General features: G+C 48.0%; 1 protein-coding gene across 1 annotated transcript in view; it reads right to left on the bottom strand.

Moving 5' to 3' along the window:
• The window catches only part of UNC13C (unc-13 homolog C), a 1,503,140-nt gene that overhangs the window by 334,349 nt on the left and 1,149,296 nt on the right, over window positions 1–19,495 (bottom strand). The window contains exon 22 of the mRNA XM_078684856.1: window positions 18,368–18,445. Within this exon, the coding sequence (XP_078540982.1) occupies window positions 18,368–18,445 (78 nt within the window). The remainder of the gene's footprint in view (window positions 1–18,367; window positions 18,446–19,495) is intronic.

Below are 19,495 nucleotides of genomic sequence, written 5' to 3'. Positions count from 1 at the left end.
GGGGGGGGGACTGGCCGTGGTTCTCAGTGATGTTATGCCCACATTGTTGGCAGAATTGAGGAGGCATGCCCGGGTATTTTTTCTTGGGTTTGTTGGGTCTTTCGGGGAGCTGTGACGGAAGGTGGGTGGGTTTGGTTTGGTGTGTGTGAGTGTGGGGTGATTGGGCTGTATGGGGTGGCTGTGCATGTCCTGGCACTGGCGGGGGAAGGGCGGGGTGGCGTTTTTGTATGTTGCTATCCTATTGCTCGTGGGTGGGGGTGGGAGGGGGGATTTTGTGAAAGTTTTGTGTTTTGGGGATGTTGGGGGGTGGGGGGTTCATGACAGAAGTTGCACTGGCATCATGTACACATTGATTCAGAATTGTGGGGAGCTCATTCTCTGGGCTGCACCCCCAGGTTCACATATGGTGGGGGCCGGGAGATCCTGGTTCGCGTTGCACCTACACTATGGTCCGTGTGGGCGTAATCATAAGGCATGGGTTTCAAGTTTTTAACATGGAATGTGCGTGGCCTGGGCACCTGCACCAAACGACACAGAGTCCTCACCTTCCTTAAACGTCACAGGGTCTCGGTCGCCTGCTTGCAGGAGACCAATCTAGATGATGACGGTGCTCAGCGCTTGTCCAGGAAATGGAGAGGCCAGATTTTTCACTCCTCCTTCTCTACATATGCTAGGGGGGTCCTCATTTGGGTGGCCCCGGGGATTCCCTGTGCTGTACAATATATTGATGCTGATGTGGAAGGCAGGTACATATTGGCGAGGCTTAGGCTGGACGATAAGGAACTCCTGCTCCTTAACACTTATGCCCCGAACACCGATGACCCGACCTTCTTCTCTCAGGTACAGGAGCTTTTGGCTCCGAGTTTGGATGCGCCTCTCCTCTGGTTTGGGGATTTCAATTGTATACTGAATCATGAGCTGGACCGTCACCCACCCAGGGCGGGCACTAAGCCCCGTATGACGGCGTGTCTAAGGGAAGTGATGCATAACCTTGGGGCGCGCGACGTGTGGCGCACTTGCTACCCCACCCAGAAGCTCTACACGTGCTACACTCCGACCCATGGTACGCATAGTAGGCTGGACCGCGTACTCGCGGCTAACTTCACCACCTCCATTACCTTGTCCGTTACTCACCAGGCCCGTTACCTATCGGACCATGCCCCGGTGACGTGTGTGGCGCTGTGGCCTGATCGTGCCGCGCGTCCGCGGACGTGAAGGTTGCCGGCTGATCTGCTACAAGATCAAGTGGCCAGGGAACATGTGGCGGAGACACTGACAGGCTATTTGGAGCTCAACTGGGGGGGGATGACTTGCCCTACTCCACCAAGTGGGAAGCTTTAAAGGCGGTGGTGCGAGGCGCGTGTATGGGCCTCTCCTACGGGGTCCGGAAATAATTGTTGTCTGAATTGCGAGATGCGGAGCTGGTGATTCAACGCGCCCAGGCTTGTGCGGATCCGGAAGCGCTGGATCTTCAGACAGAGAAGGAGGCCTTGGTGTTGATTCATGACATTCTCACACGTCTCGACAAATTTACGTTGGGCCAGTATAGGCAACGTCTTCATCGCGAGGGGGATAAGTCTGGCCGCTTATTGGCCTGGATCCTGAGGCGAGAGTTCGCACCTGAACGGATAGTAGCCCTATGAAACCCCAATGGAACTATGGTCCACTCTGAGACTGATGTTCTTGAGGTTCTTCGTGACCATTTGCAGACTGTCTATGAGGCTGACCCATTGCTCTCGGAGGATGCCAGTCAATCGTATCTCGAGGGTCTCCAACTCCAGACCCTGCCGGAAGCTGCGGTGAAGGAACTTGACGCAAACCTGACACTGGGTGAGATTACAGCAGCGATGGCTGCCCTCCCCCGTGCTAAGGCCCCTGGTGGTGATGGATATCCGGTTGAGTTTTATCACACGTTCGGGAATGTCCTGGCCTTCCTCCTTTTGCAGGTCTACAATGAGGCTCTGCGAGTTGGCACTCTTCCGCCTACTATGAATCAGGGGGAGGTATGCATGATTCTGAAGCCTGGCGGTGATAACACTGATCCCGCGGCATATCGTCCTATCAAGTTGCTGAATACGGATACGAAAATCCTCACTAAATTACTGTCTGCGCGTCTTGCCCCATTCATGACCCGACTAATCCACCCCGACCAGTGTGGATTTATTCCGGGTCGTAACACGGCGATGAATCTACGTCGCCTGAATCACATACTACATGAAGTGCAGGGGCGAGAGGGTCCTCACGTGTTGGTCTCGGTTGATTTGGCCAAGGCCTTTGATACGGTGCACTGGGACTATCTGATGCAGGTGCTTCAGAAAATGGGGTTTGGACCTCGATTTCGAGATTGGATCTGGGTGCTCTACAAGGCACCCCGAGCCAGGGTGTGCCTGGGATCGGCCCGCTCGGTGGAGTGGTCGCTCGGGAGGGGCACCCGACAGGGCTGCCCCCTCTCCCCTCTCCTGTTTGCTCTTGCAATTGAGCCCCTTGCAGTTTCTGCCCGCACTGAACTACTGTCTTGGGGAATAGTAGTGGGTGACACCACCAATGTGGTCTCCCTCTACGCGGATGATGCGCTTTTCTATCTGACCTCCCCGGCTGTGACCCTCCCCGCTTTGTTGCGGGTCCTGGACCGATTTGGCGCGGCCTCTGGGTTGCGTACAAATATTACTAAATCTCTAGTTTTCCCGCTGACGAATACTGTCCCGGTTCCGGACACGGAGCTTCAACATTTGGGCCTCCGTTATGAACGAATGGCATTCCGGTATCTGGGCATCCAGGTGGCCGCGTCCACGGAGACTTTGCTGGCCTGCAATATTGACAGAATACTCACGGCCCTTCGCAAATCTGTTACCTTTTGGAACACACTCCCTCTCTCTCTCATGGGGCGCTTGGCAGTTGCCAAAATGGTGATGCTCCCTAGGGTCCTCTATGTTTTGCAGAATTCTTTGTGTCCGTTACCTCCTCGAGTGTTCCGTACATTGAACTCTCTCCTCACCTCCCTGCTTTGGGCGGGTGGGCGCAGTAGAGTCGCTTTGCGCACGGTGACGAGGTGTTGGGATGAAGGTGGCCTCGAGGCCCCGAGATTTGACCTCTATTATTACGCGGCGCAGCTTCTTCCAGCTGCCAGATGGTTTGCCGACAATGAGAATTGGGAACTGGCACTACTGGCTGGTACGGCAACTGATAAGACCCTGCAGGAAGCCTTGATGCAAGGTCGCGGAACCGAAACCACTTTGCCTTATGTGGTGCGCCACACGACTAATATTTGGCAGCGCTTTGTCGAAAAAGTGCTGCAACGTGCACCGTTCCATAGAGAGCTCCCAGTTTGGATATTGGCCCCGATACTCCGGTTGGAGGAAAGCATGTCTTTTCGGGAGTGGCGCTCTGGTGGTTGCGAGACCCTAGCGGACCTCTACCCGAACGACTCCCTTGTGTCCTTTGAAGGTGCCATGGAGTACTTTGGGCTGGGTGAGGGACAATACCTCCACTACGGTAGTCTCCAGGATGTGGTCAGGGTCATATGGCCCCAATTCCCGGAGGCGCCTCCGCTTACTAATACCCTTGACATCATCATGTCCTGTGGGAGAGGTAGACGCCTGATCTCCCTCCTCTACTCCGCTATGCGCCGGGATTCAGCCCCCCCCGGTGGCCCCAGCCTGGGTGGCTTGGGAGACGGACCTAGGAGTGGCATTAGAGCCTGCACAAAGAAAGCTGATTGGGCTGTTGACACATAAGGTCTCCTGTAATGCACGTTTTAAACTGATACACTTTAATTTTGTCCACCGCACATACATGACACCAGTCTCCCTCCATCGTATATCGCGGATAGACGCCATGACTGTCCTAGATGCGGTGCGGGAATGGCGGGCTTCCTGCACTTGGCGTGGGAATGTCCTCTTATCCAGGACTTTTGGCGCAAGGTGGTGAGGTATATTGTCCGGGCTACGCACCTTAAGCTTCTGCTAGAACCGCTCCAATGTCTTCTCGTGCTGGTACCCAAACCCAAAAAAAAGAGACTATCTTATAAGTTCCTGCAACTCCTACTAGTTTTGGCGAGGAGACGAGTGGCTATCACTTGGATGGGTCAAAGGGCGCCGGAGATTTCCCTATGGCTGAGGGACGCGAGGGAATGGGCCTTGGCCGAAGAGACCCATATGCAACGCACCCGTAGGGATGGGAAGTTGCAGGATGATTTGCTTGCTTGGCGGACGCTATGCATGGAGGGCCTGGCGGAGGATGACTCAGATGCCACCAGTGCTGAGTTGTTTTCTTCTGATGCCTCGGAGCCTGAATGTGGAGGGGAGGGCACTGGAGGGGAGGGCCGTGGGACCGTGTAGGTGTTCTCTGTGGCCACGCTACGGTACCTCTATATGTATGTATGCGTATAGCTGAGAGTCCCATAGGCCTATATTGCCTTAAATTGACTAGGCCGTCGCTAGACCTCACACAAATGTCCTACTCTATTGGATCAGTACTAGCGATGCCATTATGGGGGTAAATTGTTGTTGTTAGACTGTTATGTAATATATAGATGTGACGTGATAAAAAATGGCGAGGACATTGATACGTTTCATTTCCTTGGAGCGCGAATGCGAATTTCTCCTTTGTTAAACATGCCCTGATCCTACGCCACCCAACCTCCGGGATGTGGGTCATGCATGACTGTGTAGTGTCATTGGAACTGCATATTCTTACTGATTGCATATCAATAGGGTTGATGTAGATATGCTTTGTGCCTTTTTTTCTATGACTTCGCTTCAATAAAAATATGTTTTAAAAAAAATATATATATCTGAACTCAACCCTTGATAGGTATTGCACAGAGTAAACTGTCTTAACTTAGAGAAAATATGCAAAACTGTTTAAAAGTCAAAAACACAGTTCAATAAAAATCCTACTCTAATTTAGAAAAATAGACTAAAATGTATTGAGCAAATTACACCAAAAAGACAAAAAATCCCTAAGAAGCGACAATGGTAGTTAATGGTCACTGTAGACTGGGACCTTGACAGGCTTACCATGATGGAGCGTGGGTTGGATACATCAAGCAGGTTGAACCCGATTAGAGGTTTTCTAGTAGTCAAAATGCTTCAGCCGACCAAGGCAATCGGCTGTATATGAAGAAGTCTTTACAAAGTCAGATAGGCATTGGGTGAGGTACAACTAAAGCCATTGGTTTTGGCAGGAAAAGCTCAGAGCAGGAGAAATTTTAATTTTGTACCCAGGGAAGTCTACTTGCCGGTCGAGTACTTTTTGTGCGTTTGCCCAACTAAGATTTTTACTTTCGGACTTAGCTTCTTTTTAGGTGTGCAGAATCTTTCAGCGGGGCAGGGCGGCAGCTGTGTCTGAGGCTGACTTCTATGAGCCTGGATCCCTTCTTGCTGAGCATCCTCTAAAACAAGTTTGCTGCTGTGGGGAAGCTCCGAGAGGGAGACATCTGATTTCTTAGCCTAGTGAGCTCACACCTTGGGAGGATAGGCTGGGGTGGTTTCTCCTGGTCTCAGGGAGGTCTGAAAGTCCAAATCTTTTCTATGTCTTCTGTTTTTAGGAGCGGGAAGAGAAGTGCAATCAGACGGAGGAAGGATTCCCAGGATCTCAGGAACAGCACTTGCAAAGATACATCCCAGCTGAGACACCAGCAGGGTCCAGGTCCGGTCCGATTAGAATTGGCCAGCTGAGAACTTCAGGAAAAGGTCTCTTGCAGGTTTTGGTAGCCATGTGGTCACTTAGGAGGTCAGCGATATGGACCCTACTTTGGTATGAGTGGTTTTGAAGAGCTTACGGAGAGCCAAGATCCAACCCGTGAGATAGTGGTTTATTAGTTGGAGTGGATGTAGGTCCACCACAAATAAAATAGTAATCATATAAGGCCAGTTAAATGTTGTAAAATAAACTTGAACTCAACCCTTGATAGCTACTGCACAGAGTAAACTGTCTTAACTTAGAAAAAATAAGTATTTTGAAGTACAAAACTGTTAAAAATTCAAATATACAGTTCAATAAAAAATCCTACTCCAATTTATAAAAATAGACTAAAAGGTATTGAGCAAATGACACCAAAATGACAAAAATTCCCTAAGAAGCGCCAATGGTAGTTAATGGTCACTGTTGACCTGGACCTTGATGGTATTTCAGGCTTACCATGATGGAGTGTGGGTCGGATACATCAACCAGGTTGGACCCGATTAGAGGTTTTCTAGTAGTCAAAAAGATTCAGCCGACCAAGGCAATCGGCTGTATAGGAAGAAGTCTTTACAAAGTCAGATAGGCATTGGGTGAGGTACTACTAAAGCCACCTGTTTTGGCAGGAAAAGCTCAGAACAGGAGACATTATCATTTTGCACCCAGGGAAGTCTCCTTCCTGGTTGAGTACTTTTTGTGCTTTTGCCCAATTAATATTTTTACTTTCGGACTTAGCTTCTTTTTAGGAGTGAAGAATCTTTCAGCCGGTCTGGGCGGCAGCTGTGTCTGAAGCTGACTTCTATTAGCCCGTATACCTTCTTGCTGAGCATCCTCTAAAACAAGTTTGCTGCTCTGGGGAAGCTCCAAGAGGGAGTCATCTCATTTCTTAGCCTACCGAGGTCACACCTTGGGAGGATAGGCTGGGGTGGTTTCTCCTGGTCTCAGGGAGGTCTGGAAGTCCAAATCTTTTCTATGTCTCCTGTTTTTAGGAGCGGGAAGAGAAGTGCAATCAGACGGAGGAAAGAGTCCCAGGATCTCAGGAACAGCACTTGTCAAGACACATCCCAGCTGAGACACCAGCAGGGTCCAGGTCAGGTCAGATTAGAATTGGCCAGCTGAGAACTTCAAGATAAGGTCTCTTGCAGGTTTTGGTAGCATTGAGTCTAGGTTCAGTTGTTCTATTCAGTCATTAACCTTGTTTAGACTCCTCACAACGACTCAAACTGTGGAGCTTTACCTCATTTTTACTACACCTTGTTACTTATTATTGGAGTCATCAGCATCAGGATGGTCTCTCAATAGTTTTTTGAGTTGGAGCTGAGAAGGATAAATTATTGTCCATAGAACGTTCGAATTTCTGTGGTCTCTCTGTTTGTAGTTTTGAAACATAATCAGCAGTGGGGAGGTTTGTTTGGCTTATGTAAAATGGGTTAGTTCTGTGCCTTTGATGTTATGCTTGTATCTGTCTGTTCCTTTTTCCAATTTTCAAAATTAGTTTGGGAGTTGTTCTTGTGCTTTCTGATCTCATTGTGTCTGATAGACTGCAGGGGATTACCTGGGAGCGGTTGCCAGGCTTGCTTTGGTCCGTGTGGAAAGCCCCAAGGCAGTCGAGTTAGGACTTGTTGGAATGAGTGTTGTACTGTTAGTACCAAGATTACCGGCGGAACAGGCACTGCAATTTGTGGAGAGTACTTGATTTAATATGCTCTCTCCATAGCATATCACCCCATTAACTATACTTTTTTGTTTTGTGTGCGTGTTGATTTCTTCTTTTACGGTACCGTAATCTTCTCCTCATACAAAGCATACACATGTTCCTTAGGGAGCTTAGGACTAGTCAAGCACTGCCCCCCCTTTTATTGCTTTGATAGCGGTGACCTCGGATGTCCTTAGCTCAGTAGTACCCTCAAGGCTTAGACTGAACCCCTGGGTAACACTTGTTAGCACTTATAGATGGATAATAATGAGGAAGAAAGTGGCAGCAGTTCTGCAGACACAAGCCGCACTGGTTCCTAGGCCAGCCGCTTCCTCATACCTCTGACCTCAACCCCGTGCTGCAGCACTAATCCTTGACACATCTGTTGCTCCTGGGAATCGTTTGATTAGTTTGTATGCCGTGTCACTCTGCTGGGCTATCTCCGCAACTTCATGGACCTTGTTTGCCCCAAGAGCATACCGTAGGCAGTCCTCGCAGCCAGCTGCGGCCTGTAGTGGCAGTACCTGCCTGGTGGTGATGTGGGGAGGGGGAGGTGAAAGGGAAAGGTGGGGGGTAGAAAACTATGAATTATAGAGGTTTACAGGTAAGCAAACATATAAATAAATAAAAACAAATTTCTTTGTGTGCACTGCATCCTCAAATGCAATGCAGTGCACGCAACGAAATTCGTTTTATTTATTTATATGTTTACTTACCTGTAAACCTCCGTAATCCATAGTTTACAACCCCTCACCCTTCCCCTCCCCCTCCCCACGTCACTGCCCGGCAGGTACTCCCACTACCGACCGTGGCTGCTCGCATCCCTCGCTGCTGTTGCTCCAGGCTCTCAGTGCCTTCCTTGGAGTGGTGGTTGTTGGACTTGGCCCTTCTGGCAGGTTCACCCCTAATCTTTTTGCGTTTAGTATGTGATCTGTGTTAGTGATTTTTGGTCTCTGCGCACTTTTTTCCTGTGTCCCAGAGTAAAGTGCGTGCGTGTAGTGAGGCTGGCCTGCCCTCTCATAGGAATGCATAGGGAATGTGTGTGTCCATGTTAATTCCTGATGTGTGGGGAGTGCAGGTTCCAGTTTGGTATGTGCGAACTCATGAGATTGAATGCTGCGCAATGATGTATGCGGCGTGTATGTGTCTAGTGGGGAAGTGCCACTTCTAGACATTGGTGTGTGTGTGCAGTGAATGTGCTTGCATGTGATTGGCTGGAGCTGGCTGGGGAGCCTGGCTCCAGGAGTCTGGATGGGTCTGCCCGGTGGTGAGTGGAGAGATTAGCATGAGTGATGTGAGGGAGGGGTGCACCTGGGTCCGAATAGGGCTGTGTTTTCCCCACACAATGCTGGCTCCGCCCCCCGTGGTGCATCTAATGTCCCTAGCCCTGCCAGTGAATAGAGTGAGGGGCTGAGCACATCGAGAGTGCTCACAAACCAGCTGCAACTGGTTTTTCCCCTCACCCTGAGCAAAGACAAAGGATTTTACAGTATAAGAAGGGTCTCTGTCCCCTTACAATTTGTTCTCTTCCAGGATCCTATCTGAGGGGGGCTGCTGCTGCTGCTGGGTGCCAGGAGGACCGCCACTTGGACTGCCTCCCTGCCTGGAGGCCCAGTGAGCTGGCTCTGGGCCAAGCCTTGCCCCCCTGCCTGCCTCCAGAACTTTGCTGGAGCTTTACCTTGCTAATAGCACCTGGGAGCGCTTTATTTTACTTATAGCGCTTGGGAGCGCTGTATTTTGGCCCCCAGCGCTCAATAGCTCTTTACTTTGCTTCTAGCGCCTGGGAGTGCTTTATTTTACTTATAGCGCTTGGGAGCGCTGTATTTTGGCCCCCAGCGCTCAATAGCTCTTTACTTTGCTTCTAGCGCCTGGGAGTGCTTGTATCTTGTACTAAAGCGCTTGGGAGCGCTAACTTCATCTCTAGCGCCTGGGAGCGCTTTATTTTTCTCAAGCGAGCGCTGGGAACGCTTTATTTGTAAAGGCCGGTGCCCACCCGGCATTGTCCACGTCCGAGAGTGCCAACCCCTCGTTTGCCCCGAAGATTTCACCGCCGCCGGCCCGGGACCACCCCTGACGTCATTCCCCGGGCCGCGCTGTGATTGCCTGCCGGCCCGGGATACCCCCATGACGTCGTTCCCCCGAGCCGCGCTGGGATTGGTGCTCGCCCGGAGTTGCCCGGCAACTGAAGGAGCGTCCTCGAGGACATCAGGAAATGGCGGCCTAATTGCGGCTGGGGCGCAGGCCGCACGTACCGCCTAGGGGAAGCCGGAAGCTTGACGGGAGCTAACCCAGCGCTCCGGTGCACTCCGCCAGAGGAGAGCCCTGCCTGCCGGCCAAGGAGAAACCCCGACGACGGAGAAGGAGAGCCCCGAGGTGCGGGAGCTCTCCTGTGTCCCGGGTGGAGAGGAGCAGCGCGGGAACGACGAGGAGCCCCCGCCACAGCAGCCCGGTGAGTGTGGGCGTCTGGGGGCTCAGCAGTGGTCCTAGAGCGGCCCCAGATGGCAGAGGGCCGCTCCATCGTTCAGCCACAGCACCCTGGGGCATTATTGTTTTAAAGCCCTAAGAGGGCTCCGGGGGGGCATTTTGGTTGCTGTTTCGAGTCCAGGAGGGACTCCAACGACGGCGCCCATTATCTTTCGAGCCACGTGGCTGCAGGGCCCCACAGTTGTTCGTCGAGCCCAGAAAAGGGAGATTAGTTTATTCCGTTGGTCTAGCTCTTGGCTCTTTCAGAGTTTTCTGGATGCCAGTACACAAGGTGAACAAATCCTTCTATACAGATGTATTACTATGATAATTGGAAAGCTTATACACTTTGAAATGTCGTGTCACAAACTTTGCATTAAATAACAAGTAATATCTATTCACAGGTGTGTCACGGCACCCCATTTGTTTGTCGAGCCCCGAGAGGCTCCAGCCCACAGTTGTTTTAGAGCCCCGAGGCTCTTGAGGGCCATTCTGTTCAGTTAGAGCCACAAGGCTCTTGGGGGACACAGTCAGTTGGTTAGAGCCTGCGAGGCTCCCACATTGTGCTTGGTCCCATTGTTGTTCTTGAGCCCACGAGGCTCCAACATTGGCCCCATCAGTGTCTTTACAGCTGCCCAGCACTTAGTGGGCAGTTGCCACATTTAGGTTTGCTCTTGGCTGCCTGCGCAGCCTGCCCTGACATTTTGGGACTAAGGGCATTTCAGCCCCTGCGAGGCCAGTTGGCCTGAGGGACAGTTCTGGTGTTGTGCCTATGTGCACCTTGCGCAATTTGTGATTTACTTGCCAATGTGATTTCTGCGCAATTGTTATTACCTACACCTCTGAATGTTTTTAGGCATCATGTGTTTTGCTTCTTTCCCTTTGCTATGTGTTTGATGCTTAGTTGGTTGTTTTTCCTTCTATAGGTCCTGCTAATAAGGTCCTAGTTCCCTGCGTGATTTTCCTAAGGTGGTTAGGGTTGTGTAGGAGGTATTTACCCTTTACCAGTAATTACTGGTTGTGTGCTACATGTACTAATTTGGTGCTACAGTCATTAGATGTGCTATGTGCTAAGTGTTATACCTACAAGAATTGTTATTCCTACAAAGTGCTAATTACAACAAGTGCTAGTTCTAAAAGTGCAAACCCCTGACAGTGGTCCAGGTGGCCCTGTCCTGTACATAATCCCCTGTAAATTGTGCCCGTGCCTATTGGCACATTGTAAAGTGTGAGTTTTTATCTAATGTGTTTTACTATAATAGAGAGGCTATTTTTTATATAACCTGGTGTGGAGTTTCCTTTGTGGTGGGCCTTGGGTGCTGTTGCTGGGTGCGCGCGCAAACTCTTTACACATCGCCTCCGAGATTAGCCTTGCTGCTCGCGTCACATTACCTAGAGGGTGAGCAGGGGTTATCTTGGTGTGTAACTCCCTTGTCCTGACTTGGGAATGGTGATCTCTGACTGACTTTTTTTTTTTTTTTTAAGTTCAAGTTTATTGAAACCAACCAGAAGGTACAAAACTGACTGACTTTGGCGCGAGCCTTGGCCACCAGTGGATCTAACAGTGGTGGTGCCCAGAGCAGGGCAGGGGCACCCCTTGGATTCCTCGCTGACTCCCTGCTGCTCGTCTCCTCGCTTCACCTCTTACTGATTTCGTGCTGCTGCTCCTGATTGCATCACTATTATTTACAAAAATATTCAGGAAAAATAATGTATTTATTTAATACAAAGTGATGATTAGTTTCACGAGGAACATGAAGCACATCAACTGTGTTATGCAAACTGGGAGATCTCCAACATAACTTTGTGTATACCATGTAACCCTCATTAGTTTTCTCTTAATAAGGTGTGAACCTGCAGACGTTTATGGACGGGACATCCACCAATCTACTGCTTCTGGCCTCCTTCAAATGACCCTCTACATCCCCTTTGAAGGAAGAGAGGGCAGGAAACTCCCACAGGATCGGCAACATTACAGGGTGCGGAAAAGGAGAAGGGTGCTGTTTACACTGAAAATATTTCCCCTTTTCGCATTAGAAAACGTATACTTTTGTTTTTGTTCATATAAAAATGGGTTTCACTACAGAATTCTACGAAAAGTCCTGTGAAAATTGCACCTGCAAATATTTCTAAGGAGAACTTTTGAAACATTTGTGAATTCAAAAACATGTAACTCTACTCCAAATATAGATGAAGAGCTGTGGGAGTAAGTATGCTTTTTTGCTAATTGAGTCCCTTGCATGCAGCTCGAACCCATATCTCTATATTTAACCATTAACCTATCCCACTAGCCAATCACTCTCCATAGGAAATGAATTAACGAGTTGAATGTTAATGATAACCAGTGCTTTAAATGGTCCGGTACTCACAGGTACTGAGTACCGGCACTTCTTATTTTTATCACTCTGGGTACTCGCACTTCTCTACTACAGAGCAGAGTACCAGTACACAGGGCTCGAATCGGGGGTACACGCAGGTACATGGTGTCCCCCCACTCTTTTCACAGGTTGGATGCCATCCCCCCGCCAAGAAGCAGGGCCCCACAGAAATATGCTGAATGTGTCCCGGAGTAATTTTCAGACACCGGGAAACATTAAGCACGTGACGTCATGAGGTCATTTGCATATTGTCAGTCCCCTTACTTCTTTTTATAGGACTTGTGCCCTGCCAGTACTCATTAAAGGATAGGCGCATTGCTGCTAGGGCTGGTAACCTGTCTCTGACAGTCAAAGCACTTGCGTAGCCGTGAGCTGAGCCCCCGCTGAGCTATTCAGTGTGGGCTCATTTGCATGATATCTGGGTGTTCACCATCACGCTGTGTTGAAAGGAATCGAGGCAGCCCGTGACAGTGCAATTAAGAAAGCCATAGGACATAAGGAGGTTAAAATGGCTTTAATCCCACCCGATTATTTTGTGCAAGTGTCTGCTTATGTTTGTCTGTTTACCTGTGCGTGTTTTTATGTGAGAGAAAAGAGGGAGGAAATCGAGACACCAATGGCGGAACATTAAAAGAAATGTGTGGAATGCTTTGTGTGTGTACATCTGTTGGTTTCTTTCTGTGTTTGTCTGCATGCTGGAGAATATATAGTAATGTGCCAAGTAACAGCAAATAACAGTATTCAAGCTGGAAATAATACAAAACCAGGATGTGTTAAAATATCAATACATTTGTCTTTTGTTTTGTGTAACGATTTAAACTATTTTGTTCATAGAAACCATTTCACATGTTTTGGTATGTCCTACAACTAGTATAGAAGTCAATAAGTAGTCATGCTTTGCCTTTGGCCATGCCCCTAGCCCCGCTCACTCGCCACATTTAAACGAGTACCTGCACTGTATTTTATTCCCATTTAAAGCACTGATTGTAACCCAAATTACAATCCGAATAGAGGACAGAGTGCCTGCCTTTGATTTCTCCTATGGGTATACTTCAAAGGGTGATGCATGGCCAAATGCAACACTATCAGTGATAGTAGATCAGTCCTAAAGAGAGGGAGAGAACATAATCCTCTCCTCCACCTTTTTTCAAATATTTCTGTTTAATACGTCTATGTTGGTTACACAATTTGTATAATCAGGTTCACTGATGAGAGAACTGATTTTGTTTTTGGTCCCATTAACATGTCAGTGCCCATTTTGAATTTGGTTTAGAGTTAATATGTTGATGTCCTTTATACCACTACTTACACAAGACTATTGCATGGAATCACGTAGTCCTGGACACTAGTCAGAAACAAAATGCACACTGTGGGAATAAATGATGCTTCCCAAAACCTCCTTCCGAACACCCCATAATTCTTTGGGGATGCTCTGTTTACGTTACTACCATGGATACCAGCCGGTTGCAGGGGAAAAGCCTTAAACATTTCCAGAATGAAAAGGCTCTGAGAGCTATTTGTTCAATTCAATTCAATTCAATTAGCTTTATTCGAAAAGTAAAAACGTTTCATAAAAGCATGTACAGTACAGAGAACAAAAATAAAACAATTACATTAATAGATTCCATTTTATAAAAAGTGACATGTGTTAAACAAAAATCAATAAAATAAATCAACTAAACATTAAGAACAGAAGAGTAAAATGAGTTAATTAAATGTGGGAGTAAATCGGCCACTCAAGACATGGCCAGTTCTGGCCCTCAAAAGGCTGTTATGTTCTTTTTGGCAAACGACAGAGGATGGAAAATTCTGGGATAGAAATCAGTTAAACTCCAAGTGGATATAGGTCCATCTCCTAGCTGAGGCTGTCGAGATTGAAGGTATGAGACGATATGCCTGTTCCTGAATTTGACAAGTACCAGATCACCCGCAATATATTTCGGGAGAGGTCCTAACCAGCCCACCCTTCTGACGCTAAGTATAGTACCATCAATATTGGGTGGGAGAGATCTATTTTTGGTTAGCCAAAATACTACCTTATTTCTTAGCTCTTGATTGTGTTCGTATTTCCCCAGTGAGAGTTCTGGTACACCTGAGATGACGCACACAAAAGGAGCGGCCTCAGGTGGTAAATTTAGGTGTTTGGTTTTTTGGGGCGCATTGTCGGAATTGACCTCTATTCCCTTGTGTGATAGCATTTTTTCATTTAGCCCTTTTCTAGACTGGGAGCTCTGTGAAGATGTAACTGCCTTCGAGATGTTTGGGTTTTTACTATATGGGGTTACTGGTTGTTTGTGAATGGTCTTGCTTTGTGTGGTGGGTTAGGATATTTCTGTGGGGCCTGGACGTGGTGGACGAGAGGTACATGGTGGCTGATTGGGTCCTGCCTTTGTTCTTAAAAATAGTGAATTTACCTTGATTGCTTCCTCAACCCCTGAAAGTCTATCCCCTAAGCTGGTCATTTTGTCAATTAACGGCGCAATTATGGATTTGATCAAAGTTTCAAACGAGGCCAATAAGGTGGCTTTGGTAAAATCTTTAGATTTTACAATGCTAGGAGTATTAGGGAGTGGGGATTTTGCGGAAAATGTTGGTTGTTTGGTCTGCCTCCCCGAATTTCGAACCTCATCCTTCTTCCTTTTAGCGGGGGACACCTGGATGGATGGGACCTGAGTAGCATCAGCGCTGTGTGGTTTTTCCTTTGGGCGTGTTACATGTGGGGTAGCCTGTGAGGTTTGGATAGATTGAGATGGTGATCTGGTCCTAGGGCTAATTATTGGTATAGTGGAAATGGGAGCTCTAGATTGAGAACCTTCTAATGACACAGGTGCGTATGAGGATCTGCACATGTTATTTAGCTCCTCCAGTAATGAAAATGCTTGGGTCGTAGCGGAAGTCTGCGGAGACAAACAAACACTCGGAGAGCTGTCCATAACCACCGAGCTCTCAATCCTCTCTAGTTCACGGGCAATAGGGAGAACAGAGCATTTAATGTAATAATCCATTTTTCCCCTAAGTGAATTACTCTGAATGTCTAGATTTCTAATAGCCCCCTTGCAGTTCATAGCGAACCAGCTTTTTTAATGTGGGCACTGAAGCAATATCACCTCCCCCAGGAGTAGTTCATCAAATCCGCAACAGTAACAGCTTGGAGAGATCTGTAAGGGGGATGAAGAAGTCAATAGGGAAAAGGAAGTTTATACCTTAAGTCCGTTCCCCTCTGGTTAGAATTCCAATCAAAGGGGGGTTGGCCAGGTCCGGCCTCCTCAGGCCTATGATGGCCTTAGATGGTCCCGCCCTTGTCCCGGGCATCTCCCGGCGCCGACCCGCGCGCGTCCCGCGACGCGGGGGCTGCGTCCAGAACTTGTAACGCCTCCAGGCGCTGGGGAGTCTGGGGGAGGTAGTCCTTCTCCTCCACTCGACGGCCGCTCTGCTTGGATGGCGGCGGCGGGAGGAAAGGTCAGGCGGCAGCAGCTAGGCTGATGGCAAGTGGGAACAGCTTCCACGATTTTCAACCCCCAAGGAATAGGTAATGCAGCCCCCGCTCCACCGGGGCTGCGTCCAGAACTTGTAACGCCTCCAGGCGCATGATTGGCGGCAGGCGGCTAATGACAGTGCCGCTGGGGAGTCTGGGGGAGGTAGTCCTTCTCCTCCACTCGACGGCCGCTCTGCTTGGATGGCGGCGGCGGGAGGAAAGGTCAGGTGGCAGCAGCTAGGCTGATGGCAAGTGGGAACAGCTTCCACGATTTTCACCCCCCAAGGAATAGGTAATGCAGCCCCCACTCCACCGGGGCTGCGTCCAGAACTTGTAACGCCTCCAGGCGCGTGATTGGCGGCAGGCGGCTGATGACAGTGCCGCTGGGGAGTCTGGGGGAGGTAGTCCTTCTCCTCCACTCGACAGCCGCTCTGCTTGGATGGCGGCGGTGGGAGGAAAGGTCAGGCGGCAGCAGCTAGGCTGATGGCAAGTGGGAACAGCTTCCACGATTTTCACCCCCCAAGGAATAGGTAATGCAGCCCCCGCTCCACCGGGGCTGCGTCCAGAACTTGTAACGCCTCCAGGCGTGTGATTGGCGGCAGGCGGCTGATGACAGTGCCGCTGGGGAGTCTGGGGGAGGTAGTCCTTCTCCTCCACTCAACGGCCGCTCTGCTTGGATGGCGGCGGCGGGAGGAAAGGTAGGCGGCAGCAGCTAGGCTGATGGCAAGTGGGAACAGCTTCCACGATTTTCACCCCCCAAGGAATAGGTAATGCAGCCCCCTATTTGGTATCAATCATAAATATTCTGAGTTTGATGTCAGTCACAAACTGAAATGCTAACCATGTCTTCAAATGCTCACTTCATTCATTTGCCTGGGAGCTTCAATTGATTTAACCTGCAAGTACACTTTGGTCATTACTTAACACATTTAAATTCTTCAATTTTTGTCTATAAAGACAGTTTTAGGTCCTGTAGGTTGGCAGTGTAGACAGAATCATGGTGCCCATCTAGGCTGTCGTAAACCACTTTAGACTGTCTCAGAAGAAATTATTCGAGATTTCATCTGTTTAACCAAAGGTTCTCACAGACCTACTTTTATTGTACAAGGTACATCACCATGAAGAAGTGACATCACATATATTTAGTGGCATATTACCAAGCAATAGCGATAATTACCGCTATTGCTTTGTTAGAGACAAAAATGTACCGCTGAGCTGCGGCGATTTTTATCGCAAATAAACCTTGGTATTACCAAGGTTTATCGCAAATGCGATAAAAATCGGCCGCAATGCATGAATATCGCTGAAAAGTCAGCGATATTCATGCATTACGTAGCTAATGCTCTTAGCCATGTTTTCCACCTCCCATTGGATAACATGGCTAAGAACTGCTCAGGGCAGGTGTTAGCTTTTGGAGATATTCATATCGCCATAAGTTGGTAATAGGAGATAGCGATGTTAGCGACTGTTTCCAGTCGCTAACATCTTGGCACGCCCACTTTGCATGTCATTAGTGATAAATATCACTGACATGCAAAGTGGGGCCCAAGATGGTCGCTATCTCCTACTAGCTGTCGCTAACTGGTGTTAGCGACAGCTAGGTAATAGGGAGATAATTTTATCTCCGCTTTCTTGGCTTTTAAAGCCAAAAAAGCGGAGATAAACCCCCTTGATAATATGCCCCTTAGTTTTTTAAAAAAGGTTTGCATTCCCCAAACCATGAACCACTTGTAAAATATGTCTTTACATAAACGTTACATATTGATAGCATGTGGAAAAGACAAGCAAAAAGAGCAAGAAAGGAACGGTAGCAAATACTGCATTAAGAATGAAATATCAAATTAACAGACTTATATAGAGTGATGGTGTTTGACAATGCCCTTTATTGTGGGTTTATATTGCAAAGTATTGAATGGCGGAATAAGCTTTTTAAGCAGATGGAAACATGAAACTAGTAGCCTAACTTCAACTGTCAATCAAGCCATTTATTAGATAGTCCGTGAGCCAAGTGATTAAAGTCACTAATTTGAATTGTGTTTTACTGCTTCTGTCTTGCTATAGCTCATGGGGCAGGGTTGGACTGCGGAACCAAAAGTGGCGCTGGCAAAAATGCTCAACCCAGGCCCGCTGCTGCCTTCTTCTCACAGAATTTCTTTCCCTCCTTCCACTTTCTTTCTCTCTTCTCTCAGTCGAATCGCTTTTTTCCTAACTTCCTCCTCCCTCCGTCTCTTTCTCTAGGTCTTGAATCTCCTATATGCCTGCTGCAATGGCACTCATGGAGCAGGGAAATGGAACAAAGGCACCAGGGGCGGCCCTGTGCTTTCAAAATCGTACTTCAAGGGCTCCAGCCTACCAGGAAAATGCCTGGTGGAATAAAAGGCCTGTCTGGCTATGTCAGCAGGAGAAGGCTAGGGCCTGTCAGAACAATTGTGTCACTAAGTAAGGTCATGTCTTCAGTTTATGAACATGTGAGAGCAGTTTGTTATACAAGAAATATATTGGCATTGCTGTTACTTTTACTTCTTCACAAAAAAACTTCATTAAACCATGTGATCGAAGCAGCTGAAAATAAAAAACATTGATCCTGAATCAATATAATGCACTAGGACACTTCACGATACTCGTCTACGTATAAAAAACATTTCTTTCAACAACAGTAATCATTTTACTTACCACATTTTCTTTCCCACAGTATGAACTGAAATCTTTAGAAATGATTGCCGCATACTGAATAAGCACCTTATTGATAGTCTAGAAGTAAACAAACATTTACATTGTGATACTTTTGCATTTAAGCTGTGAAATATCAAAATAGCTCTATGCAATCAATAGGTTTACATTACTGATCTAATGTTTGTTGTTCAAGATAATAGCACATTCAGATATAGCAAAGTTAACTGTATGTAACTGGGTTATTAGTTGGGAGGGAGAGAGCCCAATCCAAATAATAAAAACAATTCTTTCAAGGGCGAACCACAAATAAAACACTAAATAAACCTGCGCTTAACCCTCTGGCAGCTCTGCACAAAATCAGTCAGAAACCTATGAAGTATTTATGAAGTTCACAAACAGTAATAAAGTGAAACAGCAACACCAGAAAAATCCCAAACCAAGTTGCTGCTGTTGCAATGAGCCTGCTCTAGGTTATGAGGAGCCCAGAACTTCTAGATTTTCATCTGGAGTCCAGTTCTTGCAGTTTTCAGGTTTGAGGAATACACCCTGATAGTAGCCAAAAGTCCAAAACCTAGAGAGGTACCTCTTGGGGGTCAGAACTCACTCCACAGCAGCAGGGTCTGGTTAGTGCTCACTCCCACGTCGTAGGGCGGCATACTGTCCAGTGCAGGGAGGATTTTTCTGGATTTAGAGGATACCTCACAACTTTTGAAATTTAACACACTCATGATATATAAGATAAGGACATAGGTCGAAGATAGTGGTGAAGCTCTTGAAGATTTGTATTGATTTTGTCCAGGACGGAAGTACAACTGAGACTGAGTGACGAAGCCAGCACCTAGACTATATTGAACATTCAGCCCTGAGGAAGTCGTGGGGCACACCCTAATAAGACAAAACACGTGTTGGCTCTAACGCTAAAACGATGTAGAGGCCAGCCGGCTGAGAAATAAAAAAGACCACCAAAATATACACTGTGTTATAGAATATACGTTTGTGTACTCTGACTTCTGACACCTAACTGCCACAGGACCAAAATGTGTTCTGTGGAGCTCTGGGTGAGGTGCTACTTTTGTTTAATTACCTAGCCAGTGGGGTGGGATTCCTGACGAATGGGCAAAATTTCCC

The sequence above is a fragment of the Lissotriton helveticus genome, chromosome 3_2 (assembly GCF_964261635.1).
Source record: "Lissotriton helveticus chromosome 3_2, aLisHel1.1, whole genome shotgun sequence".
Taxonomy (NCBI): Eukaryota; Metazoa; Chordata; class Amphibia; order Caudata; family Salamandridae; genus Lissotriton; species Lissotriton helveticus.
This window is presented reverse-complemented; position numbering and strand designations above follow the sequence as displayed.